Source organism: Physeter macrocephalus, chromosome 15 (assembly GCF_002837175.3).
Source record: "Physeter macrocephalus isolate SW-GA chromosome 15, ASM283717v5, whole genome shotgun sequence".
In the NCBI taxonomy this organism is placed as follows: domain Eukaryota; kingdom Metazoa; phylum Chordata; class Mammalia; order Artiodactyla; family Physeteridae; genus Physeter; species Physeter macrocephalus.
This window is the reverse complement of record NC_041228.1, coordinates 2240975-2254812: the sequence shown is the minus strand read 5'-3', so window position 1 is coordinate 2254812 and position 13838 is coordinate 2240975. Positions and strand designations below refer to the sequence as shown.

Sequence of the window (13838 nt, the reverse complement as noted above, 5' to 3'; positions counted from 1 at the left end):
GGCTCAGCGGCCACGGCTCACGGGCCCAGCCGCTCCGCGGCACGTGGGATCTTCCCGGACCAGGGCACGAACCCGCATCCCCTGCATCGGCAGGCGGACTCTCAATCACTGCGCCACCAGGGAAGCCCTGAAGTGTCATTTAAAAATACCCTCATTTAGAAAAATAAAGTGTCGTTAACATTTTTTTGTGAATTCCATGTCTTCAAGGAGCTTTGACTGTTAAATTGAAAATATAAGCGAATACGTAATAAATAGTAACCGAGAATAATGCATCCTGGTTAAGATTAGTTTGAACGTGCTTGATTTAGAGTTTGTGCTCGTTGGGCTGGATATCTGGAGGCCGTTTATCTTTGTTTTGTCAAGGAACTGTTTCCTAATTAATTAAAGAGTTTAAGGGAGTTTGGCTGAAAAAGACATTAAGTCCTCAATTCATTATGAAACATTCCTGGCAGTTCTGTTTACCATCTCTAGACTGTTTTGTTTCTCTGTGACATTGAAGGTGACAGCATGAGTCTCCAGAAGTGTTTTCTAATTCAGACGCTTTCTGAGCCAAAATGGTGAATTTCAGTGCCTTCAGCCTCCTCTGGGAGCAGCTCCCTGAGCTAATGATGGAAATTGGTCATTGCAGATATTGAACATGAAACCTCTACAGATCGTATTTCCCTCGAGAGCGGACCCCGAAAGCCCCCTCATCGACCTGGACCTTCACCTGCCCTTACTGCGCTTCAGACCTGAGAAGGTGCTAGAGGTACGCATCCTTCCACACCTGTGAGCATCTCATGCTAACTGGCTTACTGGGGCATCAAAACTACTCAGAACACTTATCCTTTTGCTTAAAGCCGACATTCACCGCAGAGCACGCTGTTTGCAGGCAGCACTTTTCTGGGGTCAGGTGGCTTTGGTCCTGGCAAGTGGAGCGGGGACAGCAGGGTGGAAGCTGCCCCGCGCCCGGCCTCGTTGGGTAGCGCCCTCACAGTGTTTCAGGCTTGCTCGCGGTGTTGTTGCTTCCCCAGATCCTAACCTGCCTTCTGACGGAGCAGCACGTCGTGTTCTTCTCGTCCAGCTGGGCCCTGCTGACGCTCGTGGCTGAGTGCTTCATGGCCTACCTGCACCCCCTGCAGTGGCAGCACACCTTCGTCCCCATCCTGTCGCGACAGATGCTGGACTTCGTCATGGCGCCCACGTCCTTTCTCATGGGCTGCCACCTGGACCACTTTGAAGAAGTCAGCAAGGTTAGGCACCCGCCGCTGGATTCAGAGCATTAACTCACGTGGGCGCTTTGCGGGGACGCGTGGGAAGCTGCTGGGAGGTGCCCTGCGGTGTGGGCGGGCGCAGAGGCCCGCGGTCACTCCATCACAGGGTGCTAGTGCTACCTCCTTGTCCTCAAGGCCACACCCTGATGCCACTTCTCAGGCCACTTAAATTCATGGCTTCCAGGGTTTTCAGGGAGGTGAGGGCAGGCGTTGGAGTCGAGGGAACTGATTTCAAGTCTCACCTCTGCTGCTTACTAGTTCTGTGACCCTGAGTGACTTACTGGCTTTTGCTAAGCCTCAGTCTCCTCATCTGTGAAGTGGGCATGGCCTCGGCCTCCCAGGCAGGGCTCTGGCTAAGGAATGTCCCCTGTCCTGCCTGGCAGGTGACTGGGCTTCGTGGTTGGGAGCCACCATTGTTATCACTCCATATTTTCCATTTTCACTTTTTGGATTAAGCTTCTGTTGTTCATTAAAACCGTGGACCTACTTCCTAGAAGAATGCAGGTGCATGCAGTGTATTGCTCGGTGTCCAGGGGGTCCGTGGGCCTTGCTGAATCCAGTGGCCCTTTACTGGATTCAGCTTGGGGGCTGACCTGTGTCAGGGTGTTAGGCCTTCAGCGTCCTGGTCGTGAAAGGACAGGGGGTGTGCTGGCCGCATCGTTATGGCAGCGTCAAGGGGCCAGGAGAGCAGCCTGGCATACAGTAAGTGCTTAAAATGCAGCAGCTGTTTTTACTGCTGTGCTGATGGGGTGCATTTCGAAGGGGAGCTCATGCCACAGGTTTGTAATAAAGTGTGACATTGCCGGCGGGAAGAGCAGGTTGGGTTTTCTTAAAACAGCTTTTTTTCGGACACAATTTGCATACCACAGAGTTTCCCGGACTTAACTGTACAACTCAGTGGCTTTAGGAACTTGGTAGAGCTGTGACAACTAATTGTAGACTCTTTGGTCAGCCCACAAAGAAACCCTGCACGTGATAGCAGTCATCCCCCAACCCCCCCAGACCCTGGCGACCACCATCTACTTTCTGTCTCTGTGGAGTTGCCTGTTGTGTATACATGGATTTTACGTAAATTGAATCGTTCAATGCGTGGTCTTCTATGACTGGCTTCTTTCACTCAGCAGCATGTTTTTTGAGGTTCATCCGTGCAGCAGCACGTTATTTTTATTGCCGGGTAGGATTCCCTTGAATGAAGAGGCCACGGTTGTTTATCCATTCAGGAGCTGAGAACATTTGGGGTTGTTGCGACGCTTTGACCACAGCTGTGAATAATGCAGCTGTGAACACTCCTGTACAAGGTTTTGTGTGGACATGCGTTCATTTACCTTGGTACGTACCTAGGAGAGGAATTTCCGGGTCAGGTGCTAGCACCGTGTTTAACCATTTGAGAAACGTCCAGGCTGTTGTTCCCCGCTGCTGCCCCAGACACCCTCCCTCCAGCAGAGGGCGCTCCGATTTCCGCACCTCCTCCTAATGCTTGTCTTCTGTCTTTTCGATTCTAATCCTCCTGCTGGGTAGTTTTGATGTGCGTTTCCCCAATGACTAGCAGCACTTTTCCTTGTGCTTATTGGTAGTTGGTACAGGGTAGGTTCTCATTTAACTTCTTATTATTTTTAAATTTTTATTAGAGTATAGTTGATTTACAATGTTGTGTTTAACTCTTTATTTTGAAAATTTCTAAGTGTACGCAAAAGCTGAGACAGGAGTGGAAAGGATGCCGTGCACCCCTCTCTGTCCTCAGCCACCATCCAGTTTTTTCCTGGCGTTTTAGAGCAAATCCTGGCCAAGCCCAGCGCCCCTCCTGGAAGTCTGTGTTGTTGGCAGAACCTATGACTCACCAGGGGACAAACACACTTTGGGAAAAGGCCATTCAGACCTCATGGAAGGAATGGAAAAACGTCACCCTCGCAAATGAGGAAAAAATAGGCATACTTTGTAGTTCAAACTTGTGGGGTTTTTTTCAGTCATTAGGGGAAAAACCGTCTTGTTTCAGCCCCTTCGGGAGGGAGACTTGCAGACGTGTTTACTTGATTCCAGTCCGCAGTCACAAAGGAAGTCGTTTTAGCGGTTTACCTGTTCTGGGAGGTTTTTAGGGCAAAGCAGCAGGTCTTGACTGAAAGTGTTTTGGGGTTTGGATGTCTTCTCGCTGTGCTGGGGGCTCAGAAGGGGTCCTTGTAAAAACTCAGCGTCCGTGCTCACCAGCGCGGCCTGTCCCCTGCTGGTTTAGCGCTCTGCTCTGGGAGACGTGTTTGTGCGTATTTCACGTGCCATGAAACGCGTGTTGAGAGGCCCGCCCAGCATGAAAGCTGGGGAGGATTCTGGCGTCATGTTCCTGGGACACTTGAAGTGTAGAACTCAGGAGCTGAAGTGGTACATGGAGTGTTTGCACAAGGGTGGGTGAAGGCCTGACCTCGTGTGTTGGAACCTTGACTCAAAGAGGCATTTTTAATCAAATTAGCTTGTTAACCTAACTCATGGTATACACTGCATTTTTCTGGTAGATAATATAAGCCTTTGTGTGCATCTTAGATACGATAATTTAATTATCGATGACACGACCTTGGTGAATGCAAAGTGTATCTTTGTGTTTTCAAAGATGTATACAAATTCAGATTCTTACTCCGATCTTTACAAACTTATTTTATAGGAAGCCGATGATTTAATTCTGATAAACATTGACACCGGGAGCATCACCTACTGTAACGATGAGGACGTTGACGTTCCTGACATCCCTCTCCTGGCGGCACAGACTTTTATTCAGAGGTAAGGGGGGAAATAGTAGGTATTTGGAAGAATCTTGTTCAGGTTCATACTTGCCAATTTCAAGTATCTCTTCCAATCTTATATTAACAGATGGTTTATGTAATATTTAGTAGTTTGGAAATTGTTTGTGAATATTTAAAAATAAAAGTCATTTGTCTTCATTCCAGTCTTGTCTAAATACTAACGATGGCCCCAGGCCAGGGGAGGGTCACACCCCCGGGACACCTCTCGATCCTCTTCTGCGCCTGTGATCTCTGAAGTTCTTTCTCTGTCCTTCATTCCTTCCTTCCTTCATTCATTCATTTATCCACTCACCAGATATGTATCCAATGCATTGGGCAGAGTATGTATATAATGAGCAAACAGATGTGGCCTCTGCCCCATGGCACTGTCAGTCGGGGGCCCCTGACGGCCGTGATCCACCGTCCTTCCCTGGGCAGGAAGCTATCTTCCCCTTTCACCCCCCCCACCCCCCTACCCAGCGCTCTCTTAGCGCTCTTATTTTTTCATATCTGTTTTGTGGCTCTTTGTGGTTTTCCGGCTCTACGACTACACTTCATTGGCTGAGATGAGGCAAGACAAACTTTTTCTAAAAAGGGCAGATAATAATTGTTGTAGGCTCTGCAGGCCCTGCGGCCTCTGTGGTGATGGGAGAGGCCTGGCGGGGACTGTCCCATGTACTTCTTTCAGGGGGGGTCAAAGGAGGTGTGATTACTATTTACGCTGGGACGAAGGTGCATCTGGGGCAGGTGGGTCGGGGCAAAGCCAGGGTTCCCTCAGGTGGACCTGCAGAGGACGTTTCCCCCTTTGGAATCTAATCAGATGGTGGTGCGAGAGATCCTGCTTTTAGTCCTCCCGCTCGTGTGTGGACTACGGGCAGGCCTGGCACGAAGCTCGTGGTGGGACCTGTGGAGGGCGGGGGGCAGGGGGCTAGTGCAGCAGGTACTCCCGGCTGTCGTCAAGTAGCTGGACTCTGCTGCTCTGGAGGAGCTGGTGACGCAGCCCGTCTTTTATCAGTGCCGACTCTTCCCCTCTACTTTGCCTGCTGGAGGTCGGATGTGGGAAGAGCTGAGGCCTGAGAGGAGGGGAAGGAACGGGTGGTTCTGTGTTGGCTCCCTGACTTGGCTTTTCTCATTTCTGCCTCTTACCTGTGTATTAGTCAGCGAGTGCTGCTGTAACAAACACCACCTAAGCAACAGACGTTTATTGTCTCCCAGTCCTGGAGGCTGGAAGTCCGAGATCAAGGTGTTGGCAGAGTTGGTTCCTCCTGAGGCCTCTCTTTTTGGTGTGTAGATGACTGTCTTCTCCCTGTGTCCTCACGTGGTCGTCCCTCCGTAGGTGTCCGTGTTCTAATCTCCCCTTATAGGGACACCAGTCATATTGGATTAGGTCCACCCTTGTGACCTCATTTTAACTTAATTACCTCCTTAAAGGCCCCGTCTCCAAACACAGTCACACTCTGAGGTGCTGGGGGTTAGGACTCCAACCTAGGAATCTGGGGGGACACAATTCAGCCTATAACACCTTGGTATCAGTGATTTCTTCTATCTGGATGGTTTGTACAAAGTACATGGGAGTGCCATCTTCATTATTGTTCCTTCCGTCTTCAAAAAATTTATGAAACTCCCCAAGCGGAGTCCGGGCTCGGGGTGTGGAGTCCTGTGCGGCTGGCGGGCGGTGCTCAGGGGACCCAGCCAGGGGCCCGGGTGGGAGCGTCTCCCTGCGTGAACGCCGAAGGTGAAGTGCCCCTTCCTCATCATCCAGTCACTTTCTGATAAGCCAAGTCCACGGTCCCCAGACTCGCAGAGGGTGACTTTCCAGGACTGGTGTTTGCCAGCGTTGGGTGCAGCTTCTCAAGAGTGTGCTTGGGTGGCGCGTCCCCAGTAAGATGGGATCTTACCTCTGCCCTCATGTTATTGTTAGAATCCTAGAACGTACCTGGGGGTTGGATTCTCGCTCGGCCAGGCCCCCAGACAGCGGGACGTGGAGTCTCAGGCTCACCGTGGGGGGCTGTTGAAACTGTGAACTGACCCGTGCGTGGTCGGTGGCTCGTCTGTGAAGGGCTCTGGGACCGCGGTCTGGGCCGTGGCAGCGGGTCTCCCCACGGGGTCTGGGGTGACGAGTGTCCACACTCGGTATCTGCCGGGAGGGACGAGGGGCAGCAGCGCCCTTCTTCCCTGAGACGCCCCTGTGCCTGGCCGCCCACTGCCGTGCTGTCTTCCTCATCATGATCAGGGTGTTGTGTGCACCGGGTCCCCTCTGCCCCACCTGACCTTTGGATACTGTTGGGTGGGTTTACTTTGCATATTTAAAGCCTCAGACTTGCTCCTTGGTGTCCAAAGTCTCATGTAGAAGTGCAGCCTTGGGCAGTGCTGGGGAGGCCAGGATCCTGTGTGATGAAAACACTGCGAGCTGGGAAGCTGCGCCGTCCCTCCCAGACCCACTGGAAGCCCTTTGGCCGTCATGGAAGGGCAGGTGTCTGCAAAGGAGGACAGGACACTCAGCTTGTGTAAAGACGTGCGTGGTCCAAAGACGAGGCCTTTGTGAGTTCTGCACTAATGAGCCGTTTGTGCTGGGAGGTGAATAAACTCCCAACAGGGATGTATTTGTAAAGACACCCTCCCCCCCCGCCCCCCGCCGTTATTGATAGGGAGTCTGAGTGTCCTGAGAGTGTTAACTTACCTCTTCCTGGAGGCTTCTCTCGGGCCGGTAAGCAGCAGTCGGTCACGTGATACGGCCTGGGCTGTGGTCAGTGTCCCTCTGTTCCTTTCCAGGGTCCAGAGCCTTCAGATGCACCATGAGCTGGACCTCGCTCACCTCTGCGCCAGCACAGACCTGAACGAGGGGCGAGCCTGCAGGCGGGCCTGGCAGCAGCGGCTCAACTGCCAGATCCAGCAGATCACCCTGCAGCTGCTCGTCTGCATCTTCAGGTATTTAAAACATCTCCAGCGTCTGGCCACGGCCCCAAAGCTCAGGGACTGAAATCCAGGACTGATGAGAGAGAGGCCCCTGCCTCCAGGAGGATCCTGGGAGTGTGGTTACCCTGCCTGGGGCCTTGCCACCCCCTCGTCTCTCTTGCGAATGACCACCTTGGATGGTCAGACCCGGGTAGGGAGACAGGCGGATCATTTCGGGAATGAAGCCCGCCCACGGGAGAGCCCAGGCTGGAGCACCCAGGACTGGCCCCCGTTAGCAACTTTTCTTCTTTCTTCCTGTCACTGTCACCGTGAACATCTATTGTGTGCTGTTGGGAACTAGCCCGTGAGCTGAATCAGTTAAATAGACAGTACGGTGTGTTTACTTCAGTGTGATATAGTGCAGGCGTCGAGTGGCTATTTCTGGCCTAAATGTGCAGTCATTTAAGGAACATAATGATAAATATATGCCTACACTTATATTACACCTTTGTGAAGAAGTTATTGGTGGCAAAGCCTTCAGGCCTTTTCTTTCTTCCAACTCTCTCTTCTCTGCTTTGTCTTGCAGCCTCTTCTCTCTCTCTCCCTCCCTCCCTCCCTCCCTCCCTCCCTCCCTCCCTCCCTCCCTCCCACCCTCTCCCCCCGGGGTCGTGTGGCAGGGAAGGTGGCGACACCAGGTCCCCTTCTGGTCTGGACAGACCCTGCCTGGGAGGGGTCTTTAGACCAGAGCCGGCCGACTTGATGACACTCAGTGTGATTCTTTCAAAATCAACATGTTAATGGTTGTATTCTTTTGCTGTCTATATTTATGTAAGCAAACGATTTATTAGGGAAAAATGGGATGTCATGTTATAGATGGGTTGTATTAGCTCTTTGCTCAGAGCAGTATAATTTGTGTGGTTGTAGAAATGTAGTTTTCCTTTTGTTCTTTTAATATGAAATCTTCATGAAGGGTTTTTTTTTTTTTAATACCCTGCAAACTTGATGAGTTTAGTTCATTAAAAAGAAAAGACGATATCAGATGAGGTAATTTTTCCCCTCACAAGATAAGGAAAACGTCGAACGTGCTACGTCCTGAATATGCCCTGTAGGATTACTGATTCTATTGGTAGGCTATCACGGTAGATCGGGGTCATGTGCCCAAGTCCCCACGATGTAGGATGGGGAAGTGGCCGGCGAGGGTCAGACGTGCTCAGAGTCTGGGTGCCCTTCCTGTGTCACCACCCTGAACTCAGTTTTATTTGTATGAACAGTTATGGATGATTGTGTCTTCATTTGCATAAGGAGCTAGGGGGCTCGAAGAAGACAGACATCCCCCAGCCCTGAGCTTCATTCCAGTTGGAGGAAAGCTGTGCTTGAAGTGACGAGAAAGCCCGACCACAAAATACATCCAAACCGTGTCCCTCAGCGCTCAGAATACTGTTCCTACAGACAGGGCTTTTCAAAGTGTGTATTTCTTGTTACTGTTTTTCTGCTGACAGCAATGTGTTTTTCATGTATTTAAAAATATTTCAACACCTAGACTATCTTTCTTCATCAGGGAAGTGAAGAATCACTTAAATTATGAACATAGGGTGTTCAATAGTGAAGAGTTTCTCAAAACAAGAGCTCCAGGGGACCAGCAGTTTTATAAACAGGTAAGAGGTGTGTGGGGTTTGTGTGCATGTGTATAGTCGATCCTTTGCCCTTTTCTGTATCTAGGGTATTTTTCAAGTCAAGTGTTTCCGGTATCTGTTAATATTTTATTCAGTGTTTTAGCTTTTCTAAAAGTTTGTTTTAGTGTGGTTTCTTCTGATCCTTTGGCCAGCTCTGATTTTTTTAAATTGGCTTTTTAGAGTGGGATTTACATAGAATGCACCCATTTTAAGTATAGCGTGTGCAGAGTTTTGACCAAGGCGTGTACCTGGTCGCCCCTTCCTCAGTCTGGATCTAGAACCTTTCCATCATGCTGCACAATTCCATGCCCTTCCCATCACCGCCCCCCTTCCCGGGGCCGGGCAGCATCCACACTCCCTGGGAGCCGACTTGGAGATTGTTGCGTGTGAGTCTGGAGACGGGGTGCGCTGGCTGTGAGGTGCGGAGCGTTAGGGAGGCTGCCGTCCCCAGGAGACACCAGAATCCATGACGAAACACAGGGACTGTGGCTGCTGCTGTCCCGGGGGTGGGGTGGGGGGCAGGGTGGTTTGGGCTTTTGAACTTTCTGTGGTTTTTCAAATGCAAAGAGTGGCTGATTCTTTGAGATTGGCTGGTGAAGGATTGAAGGGAAGTCTTAGATTATGATAAATGAAGAAAGCTACCTGTGTCTGGGCGCTTTTGTCCACAGGTGCTGGCGAGAGGCCTCGGTGGGTCAGGAAGGGCCACTCGTGCAGTGGCTGCAGGTGCCCTGGCCGCTCAGGGAGGAAAGGGCCGTGGAGCAGGCGCAATAACCCACCCCTCGGCGTCTGTTCCAGGTCTTGGATACCTACATGTTCCATGCTTTCCTCAAGGCTCGGCTCAGCAGAAAGGTGGACGCCTTTGCCCAGATGGACCTCCACACGCAGTCCGAAGAGGACAGGTTTGCATGTTACGTTCTAAAGGGCGCACGACTCCTTGGGCGTCAGTGTGCTCGAGGAGCACAGTTTTGTTTGGAAGGATAAATGATAAATTCGATCAGAGAAGTCTCACGTTTAGAAATTCATAACGAGTCGGGGAACACGTCAGGCTCCTCCCCGTGCGTTTCTGTTTCCTGGTTGGGGGCGGGGGGGACGCTGAACGTACCTGCAGTGGCAGCTCTGGGTCTTTGTGCTGTTTCTCCCCGTCCTCCTTCTCTTTCTCTCCCCACATCGTCCCCATTTCCCGCCTCTTCCGTGACGCTTTTCCTGAACCCCTGGAACGCGTATCGGCTGTCAGTGACGCCCGCGTTTGTTCTGTGTGTTGCGGCTTCTCCTGGGGTGTGGACTGTGTACAGCCTTCACTGCACGTGGGAGGGCCTGGAGCGTGCCCGCCGTTTCCCACTCGGTGTGGGGATGCTGGATTCTGGTCACCGCGTTGGGGAGGGTGCCCGGTCGAGCCCGTGCTTCAGCCGCTGCTGCGTCTGCGAGGTGTTGGGTTTTTCCACGCAGGGGAGGCGGGGTGCTGCTGAGTCCCAGAAGACCCACCGTTGAGAAGATGGCCGGCCGGAAGTCCTCAGCCCCGCACGGAGCTCACAGGCGCATGGTGGTCAGCATGCCCAACCTGCAGGACATCACGGCGCCCGAGCTGCCGCCCCGGAACTCGTCGCTGCGGAAGATGCGTGCCGAGGACCGTGGAGGCGGCTGCTCAGGTGGTCCGGCCGCGCCCGTGCTGTGGCTTTTCTCGCTCGCTGGATTCTGATGCTGCCAGTCGCTGAAAGAAACCAAAGCCCGTCTCAGTAGAAGGGAGTGGGGGGTTTTTTGCTGTTGTTTTTCTGGCAGTTTAGTCATTGGAAATATTTTTAGAATATTCATTTTGCAGGCTGTGTTCGTTACAGAAGGCGATTTCTCGCCTGTATTTTCCATCGCCCCATCCCACTGTTTTCACACTTGTGTGTGTGTGTGTGTGTGTGTGCACGTACGTGTACGTGTACATAGGAGATACGTGTTTACGTATATGACCGTCTAAGGGGATGCAACAACTCTTAGGCCCCCAGCGATTGCCAGGCCCTTCCTAGGGGCTGGGGGTACAGAGGAAGCCATTGCCCGTGGGAGAAACCGCAGTGAGGCCAGCGCCGTGAGCTGCACGGGCCCCCAGTGGCTGCTGCCTCGGGCTGAGGCAGCAGTACCAGCTGCTACCTCCTGGCGCGTTCGCGGGAGAGCTCGAGGCTGAGTGGGGATGGTGCCGGCGATGCCAGGAGGGGCCATGTGTTCAAATGAAAAGACCTTACTGACCACCTGGAGGCTCCTGGTGGGTCTGAGTCCCCTACACAGCTGCTTCCTGGCTGTGTGATCCTGGGGTACACGGTAGCTGTGTACCGGGGACCCGGGGAGGCCTCGGTCCCCACCCTGGGAGATGGGCGTGGTAACAGTACCCACGGCGCAGAGCTGCCGTTAAAGTAAACGAACCAGCTCTCTGGGAGGGCTTACCCGGCCTGGCGGGTGCGTCTCGGCCCGGGTTATTAGCTTAGTCCTTCGACAAAGACTCACCGCCACGCGTTCCACCGTAGCGTCAGCAGTTTTAACGAATAACATTATTTGTGCCGTGGGAGCCGTGAGGGGCCCCGTTCAGCGTGGGGCACGTGGAGCTTTCTGGAAGAGGCACGGGGCATCCTGCTCCACGCTGCACCCAAGGCACAGAAACGGCCCCAGGCAGAGTGAGGGGGTGGGAACGCGTGTCTGTTTCTAAGGTCTGTGCTAACCGGTCATCTCCCCTTCACTCCTCAGTTCTGGACGTGCCCCCCAAGTTGACATACACCTTCAAGATCCCGGAAATCCACTTTCCACTGGTGGGCCAGTGTGTGCAGGCCTTCCACGCGGACTGCGTGGCCCAGCTGAGCAAGGCCATGGACTCGCTGGCCCCCGAGAACTCGGTGCTGCTGGCGAGGTACTTCTACCTGCGAGGGCTCGTCCAGCTGATGCAGGGCCAGCTGCTGGGCGCCCTCCTGGACTTCCAGAGCCTGTACAAGACGGACGTGCGCATCTTTCCCACCGACCTCGTCCGGAGGACGGTGGAGTCCCTGTCGGCGCCCGAGCGCGCGCAGGCCGAGCGGATGCCCGAGCTGCGCCGGCTCATCAGTGAGGTCGTGGACAAGCCCGAGGACGCCCCCAAGGCCGACGACCGCGTCAAGAACTTCGAGCTGCCCAAGAAGCACATGCAGCTGGACGACTTCGTGAGGAGGGTGCAGGAGTCGGGCATCGTGAAGGACGCCGGCATCATACACCGGCTCTTCGAGGCATTAACCGTAGGTAGGAGGATGCCCGCGGGGTGGGCAGCGCAGACCCTCGGGGGCAGGTCGGCCCAGCCGGGAAGAGCCTTGCGCGGCGGGCGAGGGCTTTACCTGCTTCCTGGGCGCGGCGCGTCGGACGCGGGGGCTGGCCGAGGCTCTGGGAAGGGGGTGGGGATGGAGGGTCTGGCGACGCTTAATGGCATCCCTCCCGTCCTGGGGGTTGCTCGCTGTGTGCTGACCTCTTGCTCCCACGTGGGGACGCATGGCTCCAGCCGGAATGTTTCAGGCACCTCCACCCCCGCTGCTTTTTTTTTTTTTTTTTTTTTTTTTTTTTGGCGGTACGCGGGCCTCTCACTGCCGTGGCCTCTCCCGTCGCGGAGCACAGGCTCCGGACGCGCAGGCTCAGCGGCCATGGCTCACGGGCCCAGCCGCTCCGCGGCACGTGGGATCCTCCCATACCGGGGCGCGAACCCGGTTCCCCTGCATCGGCAGGCGGACGCGCAACCACTGCGCCACCAGGGAAGCCCCCCCCGCTGCTTTTGTTGCCCACGTTTACTGCAGTCGTCTGGTTGGTGCAGAACCCTTTCCGCCCCTCCCTCCTCAGAGGGACACTGTCCCAAACTTGACCTTCCCCTTCGGACCAAGTTCTTACGCATTTGCGGCCTGTGGACGCGCCCACAAGCAGAACATAGGATTCGTGTGTTTGTAAACTCTACGTGACTCGCGCGCCACGTGTGTGTCGGTATGCATTTTCAAAGCGCGTCCGTGGTGCTCACGGGCGTCTCGCCGTGCCTTTGCGGCCGACGGTGTTGTGCACGTGAGGGCGGCGCAGCGTGTTGGCCTGTACCCTTGGTCATGTCCGCCTGTCCCGATGCTGACGAGTGAGGCTCGCAGCCTGCGCCCGGGGCGTGGATGGCTTTCTCTAGGATGGTGCGAGCAGCCCCGTCGGGTGGGAGCTTCCATCCCCGCAGCAGGTCCCTCAAGGCGGGGCTGCAGCACGGGGAGCTGCCCAGCCCCACCTCCTGGGCAGCGCGGGGTGCGGTCGTCTGAAGCGTTCTGCGGTTCGGTGAGCAAGGTGGCCTCGCGCTGAGCGTCGGTACCTGTGCTCGGGGCGTCCGGGCCTCTCTCCTTGGAGCTGCGCGGCACAGCCTGGCCCGTTTTTCCATCGGGTCGGATCTCCTTCCGTGTCCTGTGCGGGAGCCCCTGTGTCCTCTGGAAAGGCCGTGCTTTGCTGGTAACAGGTGCGGGACGCCCTTCCTCGTTACACGGCTCCTGTCGAGTTGCCCGGCCTCTCTGTACCCACGTGCGCCGCCTTCCCCCCGGCGGAGGGATGGGGCCGCTCGTTCACGGTCCCTCCGTCGGTGTAATGGGGGCGCGGCCGGCCCAGCGCCCATGGGGCCCTCCATGTGGTGTCACCTTATGTCGGCCGTGGAGAAGTGGCCCGTCTTGGCCGGCCAGTCTCGTCTCCCTGGGCATCTGTGGGCGACTGGTGCTGCCCAGGGGGCTCCCGTGGGCAGGGCAGTGGGGGATGCACTGAGTCCGCTGGGGGCAGAGGTTCTCGCGGGGCCAACCAGCAGCACCCAGACCACCGGGAGGTGGGGCGCAGGCGCCGCGGGGCTCAGCGCTCTCAGAGGAGGCCCTGCCCACCCCCCCCCGCTTCCCGCGCGGGGTCCTCGCGAGGACACAAGGGTACGAGCACCGGGCCAGCTTCAGGGCCGGAAGTACCGCGGCGAAATCCACCCGGGGGTGCTGTTCTCATGTGACGAGGTGTCTGGATGTGCAGCCGGCTCCTTCCTCTCCCCCCAGCCCAGCCCGTTGCTGCACAGCCCGGGGGGCTGATGGCCTGGGCGGCGCTCTTTTCCTGGGAGGAGAGGGCCTGTCCCCCCCAGCTCTCACCTCTCCTTGGCCAGAAGCGTGTCCCACGGGAGCCAGACAGCGTGGCTTACAGCTGGACACGTGGGCACCGTCCAGCAGCCCCAGACTTGCAGGGATGTGAAAGGACTCCCGGGAGGGCATCCTCAGATGACC

At 55.1% G+C, this 13838-nt stretch overlaps 1 protein-coding gene across 1 annotated transcript in view; it reads left to right on the top strand.

Moving 5' to 3' along the window:
- DENND3 (DENN domain containing 3) overlaps positions 1 to 13177 on the top strand; it is a 29972-nt gene extending 16795 nt beyond the window's left edge. The window contains exons 6-15 of the mRNA XM_055091323.1: positions 629 to 748; positions 1014 to 1232; positions 3901 to 4016; positions 6791 to 6946; positions 8472 to 8568; positions 9382 to 9485; positions 10033 to 10232; positions 11308 to 12285; positions 12782 to 12876; positions 13052 to 13177. Of these exons, the coding sequence (XP_054947298.1) occupies positions 629 to 748; positions 1014 to 1232; positions 3901 to 4016; positions 6791 to 6946; positions 8472 to 8568; positions 9382 to 9485; positions 10033 to 10232; positions 11308 to 12285; positions 12782 to 12876; positions 13052 to 13177 (2211 nt within the window). The remainder of the gene's footprint in view (positions 1 to 628; positions 749 to 1013; positions 1233 to 3900; positions 4017 to 6790; positions 6947 to 8471; positions 8569 to 9381; positions 9486 to 10032; positions 10233 to 11307; positions 12286 to 12781; positions 12877 to 13051) is intronic.
- The last annotated feature ends 661 nt before the right edge of the window (positions 13178 to 13838 follow it).